At 44.2% G+C, this 20,325-nt stretch overlaps 2 protein-coding genes and 1 long non-coding RNA gene across 8 annotated transcripts in view; 2 read left to right on the top strand and 1 right to left on the bottom strand.

Moving 5' to 3' along the window:
* Positions 1–867, top strand: part of unc5cb (unc-5 netrin receptor Cb) — a 103,937-nt gene extending 103,070 nt beyond the window's left edge. For all 5 annotated transcript variants that reach the window (XM_077622134.1, XM_077622133.1, XM_077622132.1 and 2 more), the window contains one exon: positions 1–867. This exon is cut by the window's left edge and continues 14 nt beyond it. In XM_077622134.1, coding sequence (XP_077478260.1) covers positions 1–146 — 146 coding nt within the window. In that variant the 3' untranslated portion in view covers positions 147–867.
* A 49-nt stretch (positions 868–916) lies between these two features.
* Positions 917–17,090, bottom strand: bmpr1bb (bone morphogenetic protein receptor, type IBb). Of its 2 annotated transcripts, XM_077622138.1 has the most exons (11): positions 16,633–17,090; positions 14,413–14,575; positions 14,233–14,338; positions 13,575–13,677; positions 10,599–10,695; positions 8,852–8,990; positions 8,551–8,743; positions 7,420–7,717; positions 7,168–7,343; positions 6,738–6,868; positions 917–1,322 (listed from the first exon to the last, which is right to left on the bottom strand). In XM_077622138.1, the coding sequence occupies exons 1-11, from the start codon at positions 16,685–16,687 to the stop codon at positions 1,197–1,199; spliced, it is 1,587 nt and encodes a 528-aa protein (XP_077478264.1). In that variant the 5' UTR covers positions 16,688–17,090; the 3' UTR covers positions 917–1,196. The 2 variants fall into 2 exon arrangements, with proteins under 2 accessions (XP_077478264.1, XP_077478265.1); XM_077622139.1 differs by lacking the exons at positions 14,233–14,338; positions 14,413–14,575; positions 16,633–17,090 and adding an exon at positions 13,877–13,989 and having other exon boundaries at positions 918–1,322.
* On the top strand, positions 14,090–16,846 carry LOC144090561 (uncharacterized). Its single transcript, XR_013305432.1, has 3 exons — positions 14,090–14,365; positions 16,028–16,063; positions 16,645–16,846. It is a non-coding gene; the product is annotated as an uncharacterized LOC144090561 (long non-coding RNA).
* Positions 17,091–20,325: the final 3,235 nt, after the last annotated feature.

Raw genomic sequence — 20,325 nt, 5'->3', positions numbered from 1 at the left:
TCGCCACCAAGTCTAGCCCCACAGGGGTCATTCTGGACCTGTGGGAGGCACGGCACTTCCCTGACGGAAACCTTAGTCACCTGGCCCAAGTCCTGGAGGAAATGGGACGCCATGATGGTCTCCTCCCTTCGGGCAAAGACCACTGATGACGAGGTCAAAAGAGCGGCAGGGGAACAATGGGATCCGGTTCAGCTCATTCGCCAGAAGTGGGAGGATCTTTGTGTCTGGTCTCCATGGCAACCCTGCGAATGGACTCATCCTTGGGTAACATAATATTTAATACGAAGAATAATAATCTCTTTTATGCTTTATAAGTCTTTTTTTTATAAGTGGCAGTGTCCTTTCACTTTGTTTTTATTTTCTAGGATTATTGCTTATTGGTTGTAGACTTTCATTTAAGCATTTGGCTTAAATGAGTTGACGGTGTAGATTTTTCTCAAGAATATTCGTTCGTTGTGATAAAGGCGACTCGAAGGGAAATGTGGATGTATTCGTACATGAAACAAATCTATTTTTCTAGGACCAAATGTAAAGAATGCAGTTGCTTTTTGCCAAATATTTAACATCAAACACCAGGTTTGCTCAAAGGTGGAAGACAATTAAAATTATTCGGGATATTTGCAAGTGATTTTTTTGGTAGTGCTTTTGGGTCTAAAGCTGTCTATGCAAAAGTGGCGTTTTTTTAACTGTTCTCTATGCCCTTATTGTTATGGCCTGTTTTGGTTACTTTGACATGCGGCTTCATGATGCTAACTTGTACAAACGAGCATCCTCACCGGGCGCTCTAATCTCATCTGGCAACGCAATTGTATAAAGTGTAAGAAAATATGATTTATAAAACTAATAATAAATTATATTTATATGCAACACTGACGAAAACTTTTTGGTTAATTCATAGCTTGACACAATATCATGGCAAAGTGTATTTAATATATTACGGTGAGTAATTGTACACGCTAAGGTAATAAGAATGTACAATTTGTTTTCCTGGGCCTATTTGCGGACAAAATCAACAGTACAAAAGACTGCACATATAAATACTTCTCTGTAGATTTAGGTGGTGGTAGGTGTACCCCCCAGCTCCACTCGAGAGCCACACAGCTTTCACAGAAAGCACAGTGGAAGCGACCCCAAGGTAAGGATAATTCATTCCCTCGTCCAGCGTATCATTGTAAGGTGGTTCGTTCTTGCAAGTGTCACAGTTTGATGTCCTGAGACTCCAACATCCTGGCAAGGCTTTTCTTCACCCTCAAGGCGGTGAGACGAGAAGCGGGTTTGTGCACCCAACATTCCGATATCAGTTTTGCCACCTGTTGTAAACACTGAAGAAGTAAAAATTAGGTTAATGAGTTGGAGGGTGAGTGTGGGGGTGAGTGTGTGTGCGTGGGTGAGTGTGTGTGACAGTGTGTGTGGGGGGGGGGGGAGTGTGTGGGGGTGCGTGTGTGTGGGGGGGTGAGAGTGTGTGTGGGGGTGAGAGTGTGTGTGTGGGGGGGGGGTGAGAGTGTGTGTGTGTGGGTGAGAGTGTGTGTGGGGGTGAGAGTGTGTGTGTGTGTGTGGGGGTGAGAGTGTGTGTGTGGGGGTGAGAGTGTGTGTGTGGGGGTGAGAGTGTGTGTGTGGGGTTGAGAGTGTGTGTGTGTGGGGGGGGGGTGAGAGTGTGTGTGTGTGGGGGTGAGAGTGTGTGTGTGTGTGGGGGTGAGAGTGTGTGTGTGTGTGGGTGAGAGTGGGTGTGGGTGAGTGTGTGTGTGTGGGTGAGAGTGTGTGTGGGTGTGGGTGAGTGTGTGTGGGTGAGAGTGTGTGTGGGTGGGGGAATGTGTGTGTGTGGGTGGGTGAGTGTGTGTGTGTGGGTGGGTGAGTGTGTGTGTGTGTGTGGGTGGGTGAGTGTGTTTGTGTGGGTGGGTGAGAGTGTGTGTGTGGGTGGGTGAGAGTGTGTGTGGGGGGGTGAGAGTGTGTGTGGGGGGGTGAGAGTGTGTGTGGGGGGGGGGGTGAGAGTGTGTGGGGGGGGGGGGTGAGAGTGTGTGGGGGGGGGGGTAAGAGTGTGTGTGGGGGGGTGAGAGTGTGTGTGGGGGGGTGAGAGTGTGTGTGGGGGGGTGAGAGTGTGTGTGGGGGGGTGAGAGTGTGTGTGGGGGGGTGAGTGTGTGTGGGGGGGGGGGGGGTGAGAGTGTGTGTGGGGGGGGTGAGAGTGTGTGGGAGGGGTGAGAGTGTGTGGGGGGGGTGAGAGTGTGTGTGGGGGGGTGAGAGTGGGGGGGTGAGAGTGGGGGGGGTGAGAGTGTGTGTGTGTGGGTGAGAGTGTGTGTGTGTGTGGGTGAGAGTGTGTGTGTGTGGGTGAGTGTGTGTGTGTGTGGGTGAGAGTGTGTGTGTGGGTGAGAGTGTGTGTGTGTGGGTGAGAGTGTGTGTGTGGGTGAGAGTGTGTGTGTGTGTGTGAGAGTGTGAGGGTGAGAGTGTGTGTGTGGGGGGGTGAGAGTGTGTGTGGGTGAGTGTGTGTGGGGGGGGGGTGAGTGTGTGTGTGGGGGGGGGGGGTGAGAGGGTGAGTGTGTGGATGAGTGTGTGGGTGAGTGTGTGGGTGAGGGTGTGTGGGTGAGAGTGTGTGTGTGTGTGGGTGAGAGTGTGTGTGTGGGTGAGAGTGTGTGTGTGGGTGAGAGTGTGTGTGTGTGGGTGAGAGTGTGTGTGTGTGTGTGGGTGAGAGTGTGTGTGTGTGTGTGGGTGAGAGTGTGTGTGTGTGGGTGAGAGTGTGTGTGTGTGGGTGAGAGTGTGTGTGGGGGTGAGAGTGTGTGTGTGTGGGGGGGGGGGGGGGGTGAGAGTGTGTGTGTGTGGGTGAGAGTGTGTGTGGGGGTGAGAGTGTGTGTGTGTGGGGGGGGGTGAGAGTGTGTGTGTGTGGGGGGGGGGGTGAGAGTGTGTGTGTGTGGGGGTGAGAGTGTGTGTGTGTGGGGGTTGAGAGTGTGTGTGTGTGGGGGTTGAGAGTGTGTGTGTGGGGTTGAGAGTGTGTGTGTGTGGGGGGGGTGAGAGTGTGTGTGTGTGTGGGGGTGAGAGTGTGTGTGTGTGTGGGGGTGAGAGTGTGTGTGTGTGTGGGTGAGAGTGGGTGTGGGTGAGTGTGTGTGTGTGGGTGAGAGTGTGTGTGGGTGTGGGTGAGTGTGTGTGGGTGAGAGTGTGTGTGGGTGGGGGAATGTGTGTGTGTGGGTGGGTGAGTGAGTGTCTGTGGGTGGGTGAGTGTGTGTGTGTGTGGGTGGGTGAGTGTGTTTGTGTGGGTGGGTGAGAGTGTGTGTGGGTGGGTGAGAGTGTGTGTGGGGGGGTGAGAGTGTGTGTGTGTGTGTGGGGGGGGGGGGTGAGAGTGTGGGGGGGGTGAGAGTGTGTGTGGGGGGGTAAGAGTGTGTGTGGGGGGGGTAAGAGTGTGTGTGGGGGGGTAAGAGTGTGTGGGGGGGGGGGTAAGAGTGTGTGTGGGGGGGTAAGAGTGTGTGTGGGGGGGTAAGAGTGTGTGTGGGGGGGTGAGAGTGTGTGTGGGGGGGTGAGAGTGAGTGGGGGGGTGAGAGTGTGTGGGGGGGGTGAGAGAGTGTGTGGGGGGGTGAGAGTGGGGGGGGTGAGCGTGTGTGTGTGTGGGTGAGAGTGTGTGTGTGGGTGAGAGTGTGTGTGTGGGTGAGAGTGTGTGTGTGTGGGTGAGAGTGTGTGTGTGTGTGTGGGTGAGAGTGTGTGTGTGTGGGTTAGAGTGTGTGTGTGGGTGAGTGTGTGTGGGTGAGTGTGTGTGTGGGTTAGAGTGTGTGTGTGGGTGAGAGTGTGTGTGTGTGTGTGTGAGAGTGTGAGGGTGAGAGTGTGTGTGGGGGGGTGAGAGTGTGTGTGGGTGAGTGTGTGTGTGTGGGGGGGGGGGGGTGAGTGTGTGTGTGTGTGTGGGGGGGGTGAGAGGGTGAGTGTGTGGGTGAGTGTGTGGGTGAGGGTGTGTGGGTGAGAGTGTGTGTGTGTGGGGGTGAGTGTGTGGGTGAGAGTGTGTGTGTGTGTGGGTGAGAGTGTGTGTGTGTGTGGGTGAGAGTGTGTGTGTGTGGGTGAGAGTGTGTGTGTGGGTGAGAGTGTGTGTGTGTGGGTGAGAGTGTGTGTGTGTGTGTGGGAGAGTGTGTGTGTGTGGGTGAGAGTGTGTGTGTGGGTGAGTGTGTGTGGGTGAGAGTGTGTGTGTGTGTGGGTGAAGTGTGTGTGTGGGGTGAGAGTGTGTGTGTGTGGGTGAGAGTGTGTGTGTGTGTGTGTGGGGGGGGTGAGAGTGTGTGTGTGTGAGAGTGTGTGTGTGTGTGAGAGAGAGTGTGTGTGTGTGAGAGAGTGTGTGTGTGTGTGAGAGTGTGTGTTTGTGGGGGTGAGAGTGTGTGTTTGGGGGGGTGAGAGTGTGTGTTTGGGGGGTGAGAGTGTGTGTGGGGGGGTGAGAGTGTGTGTGTGGGTGAGTGTGTGTGTGTGGGGGGGTGAGTGTGTGTGTGGGGGGGGTAGTGTGTGTGGGGGGGTGAGAGTGTGTGTGGGTAAGTGTGTGGATGAGTGTGTGGGTGAGTGGGTGAGTGTGTGTGGGTGTGAGTGTGTGTGTGGGTGAGAGTGTGTGTGTGGGTGAGTGTGTGTGTGGGTGAGAGTGTGTGTGGGTGAGAGTGTGTGTGGGTGAGAGTGTGTGTGTGGGTGAGAGTGAGTGTGTGTGTGGGGGTGAGTGTGTGTGGGGGTGAGTGTGTGTGGGGGTGAGTGTGTGTGTGGGTGAGTGTGTGTGTGAGTGGGGGGGGGGGAGTGTGTGTGGGGGGGGTGAGAGTGTGTGTGTGGGTAGTGTGTGGTGAGTGTGTGGGTGAGTGGGTGAGTGTGTGTGGGTGTGAGTGTGTGTGTGGGTGAGAGTGTGTGTGGGTGAGAGTGTGTGTGTGGGTGAGAGTGGTGTGTGTGGGGGGGTGAGTGTGTGTGGGGGGGGTGAGTGTGTGTGGGGGGGTGGTGTGTGTGTGGGGGGGTGAGTGTGTGTGGGGGGGGGGGGTTGTGGGGGTGAGAGTGTGTGGGTGAGTGTGTGTGGGTGAGAGTGTGTGTGGGTGAGTGTGTGTGTGTGTGTGGGGGGGGGGGTGAGAGTGTGTGTGTGTGTTGAGAGTGTGTGTGTGGGTGAGAGTGTGTGTGTGTGGGTGAGAGTGTGTGTGTGGGGTGAGAGTGTGTGTGTCTGGGTGAGTGTGTGTGGGTGAGTGTGTGTGGGTGAGTGATAGTGTGTGGGGGTGAGTGAGTGTGTGTGGGGGGGGGGTGAGAGTGTGTGTGTGTGTGGGGGGGGTGAGTGTGTGGGTGAGTGTGTGTGTGTGGGTGAGAGTGTGTGTGTGTGTGGGTGAGTGTGTGTGTGTGTGTGTTGGGGGTGAGAGTGTGTGTGGGGGTGAGAGTGTGTGTGTGTGAGAGTGTGTGTGTGTGTGTGTGAGGTGTGTGTGGGGGTGAGAGTGTGTGTGGGTGAGTGTGTGTGTGTGAGAGTGTGTTTGTGGGGGTGAAGTGTGTGTGTGGGGGGGTGAGAGTGTGTGTGTGGGGGGGGGTGAGAGTGTGTGTGTGGGGGGGGGTGAGGTGTGTGTGGGTGAGTGTGTGGGTGAGTGTGTGGGTGAGTGTGTGTGTGTGGGGGTGAGTGTGTGGGTGAGTGTGTGTGTGTGTGGGGGTGAGAGTGTGTGGGTGTGTGTGTGTGGGGGGGGGGTGAGAGTGTGTGTGTGGGTGAGTGTGTGGATGAGTGTGTGGATGAGTGTGTGGATGAGTGTGTGGATGAGTGTGTGGATGAGTGTGTGGGTGTGTGTGTGTGGGTGGGTGAGTGTGTGTGGGTGAGAGTGTGTGTGTGGGTGTGTGTGTGAGAGTGTGTGTGTGTGTGTGGGTGAGAATGTGTGTGTGTGGGGGGGTGAGTGTGTGGGTGTGGGTGAGAGTGTGTGTGGGTGAGAGTGTGTGTGTGGGTGAGAGTTTGTGTGTGTGGGTGTGTGTGGGTGAGTGTGTGGGTGAGTGTGTGTATGGGTGGGTGAGTGTGTGTGTGTGTGTGAGTGTGTGTGTGTGGGTGAGTGTGTGTGGGTGAGTGTGTGGGTGAGAGTGTGTGTGGGTGAGAGTGTGTGTGTGGGGGTGAGTGTGTGTGTGAGTGTGTGTGGGTGAGTGTGTGTGGGTGAGAGTGTGTGTGTGTGTGTGTGTGTGAGTGAGTGTGTGGGTGGGTGAGTGTGTATGGGTGGGTGAGTGTGTATGGGTGGGTGAGTGTGTATGGGTTAATGTGTGTGTAGGTGTGTGTGTGGGTGTGTGTGTGTGTGTGTGAGTGTGTGTGTGTGTGTGTGTGGGTGGGTGTGTGTGGGTGGGTGAGTGTGTGTGTGTGTGTGTGTGTGTTTGTGTGTGTGGGTGGGTGTGGGTGAGTGTGTGGGTGGGTGAGTGTGTGGGTGAGTGTGTGGGTGAGTGTGTGGGTGAGTGTGTGGGTGAGTGAGTGTGTGTATGGGTGGGTGTGTGTGGGTGTGTGTGTGGGTGAGTGTGTGTGGGTGAGTGTGTGTGGGTGAGTGTGTGTGTGTGTGTGTGGGTGAGTGTGTGTGGGTGTCTGCATGTGAGTGTGCGCAAGTGCGTACGTGAGGGTGGGTGTGTGAGTGCGAGTGCGTGTGATTACTAAATTAAAAGTTAAACTAAATTTGAAAAACTAGGTAAATAAAAATATCCTATAATAGAAACCAAATGAAGATAGAAACAAGGAAATTTGAATGACACTGAGTAGGTGGGAATATTCTGTGGTGGGTGTACTGCATCGCGAGTCATCGTCGTGTGCAGATGCGTACCTCATCAGTGGCCCACCGGTTGGCGAACGCAGGCCTCTGCTGCTGGACACACACCACCTTCCTCATGTCATCATAAGTAGGATCCGATACTACCAGGTCGTAATAGGGGAGCTGGTGCTCCTCCACGATGCCTTTAGACATGAAATACACACAATAATTCTGCTATAAATGACTGAAGCTTTTTTTAAAAGATTTGATTTCCTTAATAAAACTGTATTTTTAGATGTAATATTCAAATGTATTGCTTGAAGTAAGTCTGTTAAGCTTTTTCTCATAATAAAAATCTATTGTTCTCATTTCAAGAAATCTAAGTTAGTAAACTTTAAGGCAATTGTAGATCATTCACTTATTATTAGTATATTTACACTAAAAAAGGGGTTTTAGCTCATCTTAAGTAGGTGTGTTTCTGCAATGTTTAACTAGTCTGTACCTCCAGTGATGCAGCGTAGGGCCATCTCCCACATGATAAGCCCAAAACTGTACATGTCAGCCATCATGAAGGAGTGGAAGTAAGACCTGTTCAAGGTCTCATCCAGGACCTCGGGAGGCATGTAGCGCTTGGTCCCCACCCGCAGATTGGGCGGCACGTCCACCTCGTCCGTGTCACTGGCAGTTGTTAACAGAATAATATTTGGTAAGAAAGGCAGCATTTCACGATTAAAATGGAGGCGAGGCAGGAAACCTGTTCATCTTGACGGCCAGGCCGAGGTCGGCGATGCAGCACGCGCCATTCCTCTTGACCAGGACGTTCTTGCTCTTGAGGTCTCGGTGGGCGATGGCCGGCTTGCCCTGAGTGCCGTGGATCTCGGTGTGCAGGTGGCAAAGGCCCGATATAGAAGTGTACGCCAGCTTGAGCAGAGCGCCGGTATCTAACGTATTGCTTCGGAGATAGTCGTAAAGCGAGCCATTCTCGTGGTAGTCTGTGATCAGGTACAACTGAGTCCATGAACCCGTGCCTTTAATGTCGGCTGCTATGAAACCTGATGGGAAAAAAATAAAAAGAAATAAACTAAAAATATATAGTTCGGCTTTAATAAAAATAATTAATATATTTTTTTAAATGAACATGTATAATAAGGCTTTTTTCCCTAAAACAAAAGACCACCTATAGTAAGGCTTTTAAAAAATATATTACCATGTAAAGTAAGGCGTTTTTTAAAATGACCATGTATAATAAGGCCTTTTTTAATAACCATGTATAGTAAGGCTTCTTTTAAATGACCATGTATAGTAAAGCTTTTTCCCCAAAAACACCATGTATAGAAAGGCTTTTTTTTTTAAATGACCATGTATAGTAAAGTTTTTTCCCCAAAAACACCATGTATAGTATGGCTTTTTTAATGATCATGTATAATGAGGCCTTTTTTAATAACCATGTATAGTAAGGCTTCTTTTAAATGACCATGTATAGTATGACTTTTTTCCGAAAAAAAGACCATGTATAGTAGGGCTTCTTTTAAATGACCATGTATAGTAAAGTTTTTTTCCCAAAAAACACCATGTATAGTATGGCTTTTTTTAAATGACCATGTATAGTAAAGCTTTTTCCCAAAAAACACCATGTATAGTATGGCTTTTTTTTAATGACCATGTATAGTGAGGCTTTTTCTTTAAAAAATAACCATGTATAGTAAGGCTTTGGTTTTTTCTTCTAAAAACTGACTCATATAGTATGGCTTTTTTCCCTAAAAGGTGACTATGTATAGTAGTAGTTTTTGATTACTTGACATTGATTACTTTCCGTGTTGCCAGATTGGACGGGCTAACAGTAACCAACAAAGTAGAACTGGCGGCGTTCCTGACATGATCTCACCCAGAATGTTGTCATGTCGCATGAGGAAGGTCTGGTAGATTTCAGTCTCTCTGAACCAGCTCTCTTCCTCGGTGGTGAAGAAGACTTTGACAGCCACCCGCTCGCCTCGCCACTTGCCCATCCACACTTCTCCGTAGCGCCCTTTCCCGATCTGCTTCACCATCTGAATTTGCTTGGCGATTGTGCGCTGAACCTGGTCAAACACACACACACACACAGAAAATATGAATAAACAATTTATTCTGTGTATGCCAAAGGAAAGAACAGTTTTCATTCAAAGCATGCAGTGATTTCATCCTACCAGTAGGGGAAGCCCTGAGCCCGATCCAGAACCGATGCTGTGCTCAATGAGGTCCTTGAGCGACTCCCCCGGAGGAATGTAGGAGTAATCCTGTTCCAGATTCATGCTGTAACACGGCTCCGAATCCTGCCGCTTGTATCTAAACACATTCAAGCGTTAGGAGTACACACATTACCGTTCAAAAGTTAAGGGTCAATCACCCAATTGTGTTTTTATCATTACAAGTCAGTTGTCAAATGAATAGAAAGTATAGTCAAAACTTTGACATGGTTAGAAGTCATTATTTTTATTTGAAATAATGGTGGAAAATGAAATCATTGTGGCTAGCAAAGTGGAAAGGCATGTTAAAGCCCAAAATGATCTGCACTAAATTTGAAATACAGTAATACCTTGCCATTTTGTGGAACGACTATCACAGATTCAGCACATTGCGACTTGAATCAAAAAGGTCTATATGTAAAGTTTATGGTTTAAGAACAATAATACTTGAATTGGGGGGAAAAGTCACATCACAATTAGATATTTCACTGGCCACTACAGGGCAGTATTTAGCTATGGGAGTTAAATAATAGTACAGTGGTACCTCGACCTACGATCAGCTCGTGGTACGACAAAAAGTTTGATCGAATAATTTGCCCGCGATACGATCAAAATTTCGAGATGCGACCAAGTCAGGTGGCCATGACATGAGAGGCTGTTTATCATTGTAGCGCACTGTCTTTTTTTGCCGCATTTCTTTCGTGTATTACAGATATCTACGAGCACTGAACGATTTATTCAGACGAGTTTCGGCCAGGAAACGCACAACGCGCATGCGCGGGCAAAAAGAGGGCTTTCTGGGTAATGAAGTATACTCGTGCACACAACACCCATAGGCAATGGCACCCTTTCTCAGAATAAAACTTCATTACGCACAATCAATACGTGGGTAAGCTCAGCTATTGCATTTCCTGTTATTCTTTCATTAGCCTTAGCTCAGCGATCGCTCATTCAAGACTACTTCTCGTTGGCAAGTGGTCGTGCGTTATCCTATTGTGAGGACATTTGTGTGCATCATTTTCGGAATATTTTGAAGGCAATACAACAGCAAACAGCAGGCGAACGTGAGGGTGGAGGCGTGACAAACCGCTAACCTGGAAAACGAAGGTAAAAAAAGATAAAACAAAATTGGAATTCAGTTTTGTGTAAAGTTACATTAAACGTATGTTTGAGTGTGTCTGTATATATTAATCCAAGTTAATTTAAATTTGTTTGTTCGTTTACGAGTGCCGTGGATAAAGTAATCCCGAACACCCACCCCCTCCGCTGTCTCTACCTTCCGCGAAATGCGTCTAATTTTACTTCTATTAAACACATTTTATTACTATTAAACCACTTATGTATTACTTTGTCAATGTATGGCGAATTAGAAGAAATAAAACATTTTTTCCAATCCAATATCCTGTTTTTGGTGTTTTTTCAGAGGGTTGGAACGAATTAATTTGTTTTCAATTCATTTCAATGGGAAACGTTCGCTCGGGTAACGAAAAGCTCGACATACGATCTCAGTCTCGGAACGGATTACGATCGTATGTCGAGGTACCACTGTACATCAGCAACATTTTAGTTCCTGTCTCACTATGTAGTATGTTTGTTTTGTTTAGGGGAATGGGTGAGGAAAAAGGCCAATTTTTAGGACTCAAGGTTCACCAATTTAACAAAGTGGTTACATATCTGAACAAGGGATGAAATATGAACTGAAATTTACCGGATGCAGCAGATGATGAAGACGGTGATGAGGAAGACGGTGCAAGCTGTGATAGAGATCAGGAGGACCAAGTGATGGACGTTGCTGTTCGCGTAATCTACAAAAACAATTAGTACATGTGATTGAGTGCCTTTGGGACAGTTGCAAGTAGATCAACATGATACCCAACCAGTATGTATTATGTTGTTTTTCGTGTATGTGTAGATATAATTGAAATTAAGATATTATAGAAGTAATTTCTTATTTTTTTGTCATGTGCAGTCTTTGTATAAAATTAAAATATATGTTCATACGCTTGTTTGGTGTCAAAACTTAAAAATTAGGTATCAAACAAAAGCCATTTGTTCATGACTGGATTGTACACATTTCTTTTGGTTTGGAAGTACACCTGCCATATTTTAAAGGTTATCTTTTGAGAAAACCCTGTGACGAAGCTTAGAAATATTTGACATAAGATGTTTTGTTGTAACTGACGTCAAAATACTGTAATTATTACCGTAATTACTCGAATATAACGCGCACTCGAAAATAACACGCAGGTATAACTTTGGGCCAAAAAAATCTGGAAAAACGCAGTACTCGAATATAGTGCGCACCTAAAATTTCCCGCTGACGAAAATCAGAAATCTTACCTTTTTTTCTTCGTTTCACGATTGTTTTGTTCAAACAAATTTATTCATTAGAATCCTTCAAATGAAAAGTTCCTCTCTCTCTTTGTCTGTCCTCTCATACATCTCTTCGTTGAGAATCCTATCAACGTCCACGCTTCCTTCATCCACTTCCTCTTCCTCCCACAACACATCATCCGATTGGCTTTACGAGATGACGTAAAATCCGTGCGTCAAAGTGAGTTTGACAATGCTTTTTTCGATCGAAAATTTGTAATTTATTTTAGTTATTGATTATAACACTGAACTGAGAGAGGGTGAACTGAGACGGGTACGAGGCTAGAGGGGGGCAGTGGTGGTCTCGGCTTCACGAGATGACGTAAAATCCGTGCGTCGGCTCTACGAGATGACGTAAAATCCGTGCGTCAAAGTGAGTTTGACAATGCTTTTTTCGATCGAAAATTTGTAATTTATTTTATTCAATTCAATTTCAATTCAATTTATTTGGCAAGAAAAAGCACCAGGCTAAGGGCCATGTAACAAGACACACACAAAAAAATAAAAAAATAAATAAATAAATAAATAAAAAAAAAAAAAAAAAAAAATTGTTTTTGATTATAACACGCACCCCCAACTATTGGAATTAATTATTTTGCAAAAACCTGCGTGTTATATTCGAGTAATTACGGTAAATCCTGACGAGTGAGCCTTTTCACATGATTTTATTCGCCTTTTTTAGGTGCATCTTCAGAATATTGGAATCATTTTCTCTCCTTCCTTTGTTTGTGAGCGAGTTTGTTGCTCTGCACAAGCAAGCGAGGATCGATTGCAAACCCCTCCTGATTTGCAACGATCGCGTTAGATTGACGGGCCTGCAGACGCAGCTCGGGGGCTCTAAACTTTCAGTTAGCTGTGATCCTGTCACTCACACCCTAGCTTGCACAAACAATCTCATATCCTAATCAGCAACTGTAAACCACTGCCCTTCCTCCAAACTCCATTCTTACGGCAAAAAGCCTTCCTTTAGTTTCCAGCCATTATATAATTTACATCCAGTAGAACATCAAATACATTTTTTAAATCATCTACATCTGATAGAAAGAAGCAAACAGAAAAAAACGACCATTTGCTGCATAACAACATGACAAATCTGTTATCACTTCTTATATAATTCAAAACAAAATGTTTGGACAGAAAAACGGAAACTAAAGTGACAGAGTGAAACAAGTCGGTGTGTGTGTGTGAGGGGGGGTGCAAAACTGATGAACTGACAAACATCTCACATCCGCCTGGAGTCCGAAATTCAAGCAGGCTCTGGGGAGCGGCTGTCCTTTTCATGAGGGTGAAAGAACAAGGTTCTATTTCCCCTGCAAAGCCCCCGACGACCCCACCTGATCTCCCAAACGTTCAATTTCTTGCGTCAATTTGTTGAACTCCAGGCAGTAGCAGATATTTTTGGGAGGAAAGTCATGTCACAACAAATGTGGTATTGGTTATCATGTTGGAATTGAGTGTACTAAAACAAGTATTAGGGTGGAAATTGGTGTTTATTAACAATTCTGTGTATCTATAGGATTACTAAATTATTCTTATTTGTTGATGGATTTAAAGAATACATTCATTCATTTACTAATTACTGCTAGGGTATCAGCGCTCACTGTCATACACGATTTAGATCAACTGTTTCCTGATTGGATTATATTAACTAACCAAAATCAAGCAGTACTGAGGCCTCTGATTCCATCCGGTTCTAATTTCTTGGCGTCTCTATACCAGGAGTCCAAACTACTACCCAGTTTTTTGGGGGGGCGGCGCACAGCAAAATGAAAGTATCAATCAAGATGGCCAATTCAAGAAGCTTAAATTCAGCCTAAATTGTACATCTCAGCTTTAACACTAGAGGTAGCTAGTCAATCAAACATTGCCTCTTCATTAGCTGAGGGGTTAAAACCTGATAACATGTTGAAATAGTGTAGATTTTTTTTCAGAAGTGTAAACATAGGGCATAGATATATTTTGGAATAGCCTTAAATCATTGGATTATTTTGTTGCTTATAGCCCTTAACTCATTCACTTCTATTGACAATTTTAGACATCAAATCCACTTCAACTTGGAAATCTACTATTCAGTCATGTCTAACTGCCATTGACAGCGATAGACGTCCGATCTATTTTAACTGGGAGGTCTGACAGCGATCGTCCAATAATTTATTTAACAAATAAAAGTGGAAGAACTTCAAGGTGACCCCGCCTCCTTTGATTAGATTTTTTGAAAGTGGCCCTAAGAGAAAGCGTTTAGACACCCCTGCTCTATAAAGTAGGTCATCTATTTTAGTGTGAACTTTTTACACAAGTGTAAGCATCTCACCTGAGGTTAGCAGGGGAGGAAGAGTAGGGTGAAGGTTGCGGTTGCAGTAGTCATGATCCGTGCAGCACTCTAGAGATCTCCTGAAATGTGTCTTCCATGTGTCCTACACAGGGTACAGTAAAACTCTACTCTTATAATAATACTTGTGACGACAACAAATAAAAAGCCACGTTTGGGGGGCTTAAAGTGACGTTGAGCTTCCACCTAAAGGCATTATTTTTCTAAGTAAATTGTACTGCTCCCCTATCGCCTCTATTGACAAGTCCCCAATAGACAATTTACTATCTAGTTAGTGACCTTACGTAAACTAGAGGCATCCAAACTATGTCACAAAAAGGCAGCAGTGGGTGCAGGTTTTTAATCCAACTGATCCAGCACAGACAGTTTTACCAAATGAGATTTTTTTTCTGAAATCAGCAGCAGCTGACGGCAATCAACTGATCACATGCTCGTTCGGTTTGAATGAAAACCCGTAACCACCACGCATGGCCTTTTAAGGATCGGTTTGACATGATCTTTGCAAAAATGTGGAGGCTGTGACGAGAATGAGAACTAATCTGTAGATGTGAGCTGTGTAAGATGTCATCAGTCTTTCAAGAGTCTTTTTTCCTATAATAATTTGACATGGAATTAAGTGCACAAGAAAACAACAACTGACTCTGCACTGGAACTCCGATCCGTCCAGGCCGAGGCAGCCCAGCGTGAATATGAGCAGACCACCCTCCTCTTCCTCCTCCACCATTTTGAAGCAATATCCATTTGTCCTGAACAGAAGTTCACCGTCAACAAAGGTTAAAGCCTAAAAATAATCACGTGCTATGGAGTTATTGTGTCGTACATGCAACTGTTGTTGGCTGAGTCTTCAGGGCAGTGCTGGTTGCAGTGACACCACAGCATGTTTTGGACGTTGACTGCGTTACCGCTGTCGTTGTTCTTGCCGGCCCTCCGCTGCGATTCCCTCTTCCAGGCGTTCCTTAGTAGCATGCTGTCCAAAAAGTTGCCTGTATACAAGGAAAAGGCATACAAAGACAGGATTAAATGATCCAGGCAAGAAATAGAATTAAAAATAATCACTTTTGACATATTAATGGCACATGGCAACAATATGCACGCAAGTATTTATGATAAATGAATGAAGCCATCATATCATATGGGCCAAACTGTTGTTTTTTCAAAAATGTAGTGGTTTATGTAAATGACAGTAATAGTACAAGGCTGGTATGCACGTTTTACTTCATACAAAACATGCAGAATCCCATGCTTTCATTTAGACACAAACAACAGCGTAACATCTCTGACCTTTTTATGTGGAGTTTGCATGTTTTGCATGGGCCTGTGTGGGTTTTCTCCAGGTACTCCAGTTTCCACCCACATCCCAAAAACATGCTGTTTAAGCACTCCTAATTGCCCCAAGTCTCAGCGTGAGCCAGAATGGTTGCCGCCCTCTTTTGCCCTGTGATTGGCTGGCCACCGTTTCAGGGTGTCCCCCCGCCTGTTGCCCATGGTCTACTGGGATAGACTCCAGCACCCCCTGCAACCCTTGTGAGAATTTTTAATTTAAAAATCAATTGACAGTAGTATTAAATCAATGTAATTTATGTACAAGAACTTACTATGTAGGCTGAAGGTTAGCAACAAACATTCAATATTAAAGGAAAAGATAAAATGACAATAACAAAACACAATTTAGGGTATAAGTAAACTTGGGGACATTCCTAATGTATATTTATAAGCACAAATGATTCGGATACATGCCGATGCAAAATTCTGTTGATAAGAGATCACATGAAAATATTTGCTTGCATAATGACTCTTTCACATTTCACCATTCTGTACATAGTGTCTATATCTAAATACAGATGACACATCATGAGTCCGGATTTTGAAAAGGTTTAACTCCACATCTAAAATAATACAAGAAACATTTTAACTGAGTTTTACACAATGTTTGCCCTGACTGGTAGCATAAAATTTAGTTTCATCTGGTCCCACTGTGGCGGCAAAAGTTACTAGTTTACCAGCCGTGACCGTGCAGCCTTGAGTAAGAAAAAGGTGCAGAAGCTTCTGCCTGACAAAATGATTGTAGACTACTCACCCTCTGACCCTGTTCATCCTTGGAATAAAACCCTGTCAGATTTGTACTTGCGGCTAAATGTGACAAGCAGGTGGCAGTTTTTACAAAGGGGTGCTATTTCCACTAAGACAACACATAAATAAAGACAGGCACGCAAACTGAGACGCTGATTTTGGATTGTGTCAAGCAGCAAGAAAAGTCTACACAAGCAACTATTGAAGTTAAATAAAACAATGACAAGTGGCCCCACTGGTCTATTTATCCAATTTGAAAAGCCACAGTGCATTTCATCATATGGGAATAGAATAAAATTGCAATTAGGCTGTCATTTTTCTTGTTTGTCTTTATTTTCCTTGTGCTAATTTGTTTTGTTTTTTAGGAAACGGGCTCCAATAATAGTCTGATCTTTCCTTTGGTACGTTTGGTCGCAGAACACAATAGTCTGTGGGTGGTGAGAAATTCCACCAAATGCTTTTAAACAGCTGCCAATATTTTACTTTGAAAACAGTTGGCAAAGAATGAGTTTGGTAACAGGTGCTACAGCCCAAGTTGAGGTTTTAACGTGGATGAGATGTTTTAAACATGTTTTAAAATAAAAGGCTCAATTTAGTCAGAAATAGTTTCCCATTTCCATTCATTTGATTCCTATTAAATGTTCCAGCACCACACAGACCAAAAATAAATGTAAAAACTACAAAAATAAAGTCCTAACCAAGTAGAGAAATGTTGAATTGTTTTTCATTGCACTATAAAGTCATAAATCAGCACATTATGAGATTTCATTCGCAATTAAAGCAGAGCAAGGACATATTTTTGTAACTGTCTCGTAATCTTACAAGAAAAAACTCCCTTAGCTCTATCAGTCAACTAGAAGACAATCAAAAGCAACTCATTACTCAAAATTAGGACACACTTCTACAAAAGGACGCATTGTAACTCTGGCCAGAGAATTTAGTCATCAGAAACGTTCTTGTCCCGGCTTACCTTGCACTCCAGGACTCAGAAACTCTATCAGCAGCAAAGCGAGCAAAGCCGGCATTGCGTCCCAACTGCTGCCACCTTCACCAGAGCTTTCCAAATGCACCCCCAAAAAAGCCAAAGCCCGATACGGCCCCAACTTCCTCTGCGGTCCTCCACCTCCTGCGCCACTTGGACTGGGAGTGAAAGACAAAAAGGTCAGTGGGTTAGCAAGGAAGGGGTGTTACTTCTACTTCTGTTCTCATACTTCTATTACTTCAGATCCAAAGCATGTCGCATTATCACATTTTAGTAGGCGATAAAGTCTGATATTTTATTGCCCATATGTGGTATTATTGTTAAAAAAAGAAAAAAGCCAATTTCATCACTAGAGTAACAACAATAGATGGTAATAAACCAGCCATTCAAAAAACAGACACACTGTTTCAATAATAATAATAATAAATATTTCAGAGGTGACAATGCAAGCATGTCATTTGAAAGCAAGTTTAGCATAGAATAAATAACATTTTTGTTCTCTGCCAATTACAGCCTGTAAAAACGTGACGTTATAAGTTTCAAATCTATTTCAACTAGCATTGAGTCATCATGTCTAACTGCCATTGACGTCAATCTAACTGGGCGCTGACAGCGATTGTTCAAGTATTGTTGCCAATGCCAGCCAATGAGATACAATACATTTTAAATCCCAACATTTGGTCAATTCCGATCCTCTTTTTAGATCATGAAAATGGAAGGTTTTAACGTTGGCCCTTGCGTCCTTTGTTTTTTCTAAAAGCAGCTCTTGAAGAAAAATAAGTTAGCACACTTTGTAATTCTATTAGTTGATTATGGGCGGCCTGGTGGAAAAACTGGTTAGCAACTCCGCCTTACAGTTCTGAGATCGAGTGTTCAATCCCCGGGGGGTTCCGACCTTCCTGTGTGGAGTTCCAATGTTCACCCTCAGCCTGTGTGGGTTTTCTCTGGGTACTCTGGTTCCTTCCCACATCCCAAAAACATGCATAGTAGTCTGGTTGAACACTCTAAATTGCCCCCTAGGTACGAGTGTACCCATAAATGTTTGTCCGTCTCCCTAACGTATTTAGTAAATAGAAAATAAACATTTTTTGTAGAGTACCTGGGAGAAAACGTCAACACTACTAAAGATCAGAGTGCAGATTTGGTTACCTAATGTGTAACCGTGAGTCAGACGAACGAACTACAATCCTATAAAGCTGCTGCATCATTAGTCATTTCAATGAACGTGTCCATCCCTGGAGACAGGGTGGCATTAGACACAAAGTAATTGTCACTTTTGTTGTCCTTAAATGAAAACAGGAAGTAGAGCCTGGATCAACAAGGACCCAGATCAATGCCTCACTCTGGGACGGCTGTGTTTTAACATCTTGCCCTCTGCACTTTGGAAGCCACTCTGTTTCTTTGGGAAGATTGTCAAGTTTCCTTCCACCGTCGGCTAATGTATCCCGACACTGTACCATACCGGCCCGCCGCTGACCAGTCGATACGGGCTCGAAATGCTATCCATCTATGAAACATCACTCCGTCACTTAACGGGAAGCAAACAGGAGTGCCTGCATGGTTAGATTGTGGAAAACAGAAAGTGGGCATGCTCTAGCATCAGAAAAGTCACTAAGTATACTTCAAAAATAGCAAAGAAGCCAAGTGAAATTCTTAATGGGCTCGTCAGATTGAAAACCTGTAAAGGCACACACATAAATGCCTTTACAAGCTTTGATATTGCAAGGCATATGACTTACTGGAGCTGTTAAATAAATAATGTAATGTTAAATTTGAGCATTACAAATCATACCAGATATCATTCATCTGCAGTAGCATTTCTAAAGTAACTTTATTGAGATACCGGACACCAGATTTGTCTAGACCACATGTGTCAAAGTGGCGGCCTCGGGGCCAGATCTGGCCCGCCGCATCATTTTGTGGGCCCGGGAAAGTAAATTATGAGTGCCGACTTTCTGTTTTAGGGTCAAATTAAAATGAAGAGTATAGATGTATATTAAATTTCCTGATTTCCCCCCTTTTAAATCAATAATTATAATTTTTTTAATAGTTTTTTTTCAGTTTTTAGTTCAAAAATCATTTTGTAAAATCTAAAAATATATTTAAAAAAAGCTAAAATAAACTTTGTTTTAGATCTAAAAAAACTGAATATTCAGGGCTTTTAATCCATTTATTAAAAAAAGAATCTAAATATTATATCTAAAATGGTCCGGCCCACATGAAATCGAGTTGACTTTAACGCGGCCTGCGAACCAACCCGAGTCTGACACCCTTGGTCAAGACAGTATTTAGTCGTTTCTCCCAGAAACCTCTAAAAGTGTAGTAATGGTATGTGTGAAATGGTGCATCGTTACCACGTGAGGTGTGTGTGTGTGTGGTGAGTTGTGCCAGAGGGGAGGTATAGTGCCTGTGTTGTTATCCAGAAAATATGGGAAGAAAATTGATCATCTGACCATTTTAGGGAGGGAAAGTAAATTCAGTCATCCTGCAAAGAAGAGAGACACGTGGATTGAGAAGTAAACACGTTTAGATTATTATTATTATTATTTTAACTGCTGCTGTTGAAGAATTGATAAAAGTGGCACTAAGATTATATATGATCACATTTATATAAAAGTGACAAAAATGATTAATGACAATCTTACTGGCCAATTCTTTATTGATAGGTAGTGCAAGTGTATTGAATTGGTGGGTGTCTGTTAACATTTTCTAGTTATATTAGTCAAAATATTATGAAAACTCAAAAAAAAATCCCTATAAACATTTTTATTTACTATCTCATCACCATCCAAACTCACCTTTCCACCGTCTACTACCAACATCTGGACGCGTCCAGTCACACTATGATGACAAAGATTCGAAACAGGTGTTCTTACCTTATTTTTTTACTCCCGAAAGATCCAAACTGGCTTCAAAAGATGTGGAATGTACATGAGGCGCTTGTCCCTCCGTCTTCTGTGGAGAATGGATCACATTTGCTTCGTTTTGCCTGTCAACTGGTTTCATTTTCCTGCTACAACAGCGACAACCCACGGTGACTTGGAGAAGTGCAGGTTATCTGAAGAACAAATCCAAAGAAAGCTGGAGAGATGCTTAACCAAAGATGGCACATTAGACGTTTAATTACTAAACAATAACTATTTAACATGAAACTATCCAATCAAATATACTTTTTGTGGTATGATGTCAAAATGCATGTCAACAGACAGTGCTGAAACGTCAATTATAATAACTTGCAAACAAAATGTCAAAAACTGCTCAGAGGTCTAGGAAAAGCAGATACAATATTACACAAAAGTGATTTTATTCTGCGCATGAGAACGTGTCAGACAAATGAATTAAAGCAGCATTGGGAATAATATATTAGATTTTTTTAAGTTAATAAGACAGAACATAGTGGCACATATCGGTCAGGCCCTAAATGTATCTATATATGTAGTTGCCCTAAGACTTAGGGCAACTGCATATTTAGATACATTATATGTATTTTTCTAATTGAGAAATGAACAATGGGGCAGGTAAAAAAATACAGTTAAAAAAATACATCATAAAATAGTATTAAATTGCAATTATCAGGAATTGTATTCAAAATAAATGAGATATTGTATGTATAACCTGTTCCCAGTGGTCTTGGCAGTTTTACTGTTAAAGCCATATACTGAATAATATTAAATTAGTCCC

The sequence above is a fragment of the Stigmatopora argus genome, chromosome 16, assembly GCF_051989625.1.
Source record: "Stigmatopora argus isolate UIUO_Sarg chromosome 16, RoL_Sarg_1.0, whole genome shotgun sequence".
NCBI lineage: Eukaryota > Metazoa > Chordata > Actinopteri > Syngnathiformes > Syngnathidae > Stigmatopora > Stigmatopora argus.
Note: the sequence above shows the minus strand (reverse complement) of the source record. Positions and strands in the feature narration are given on the sequence as shown.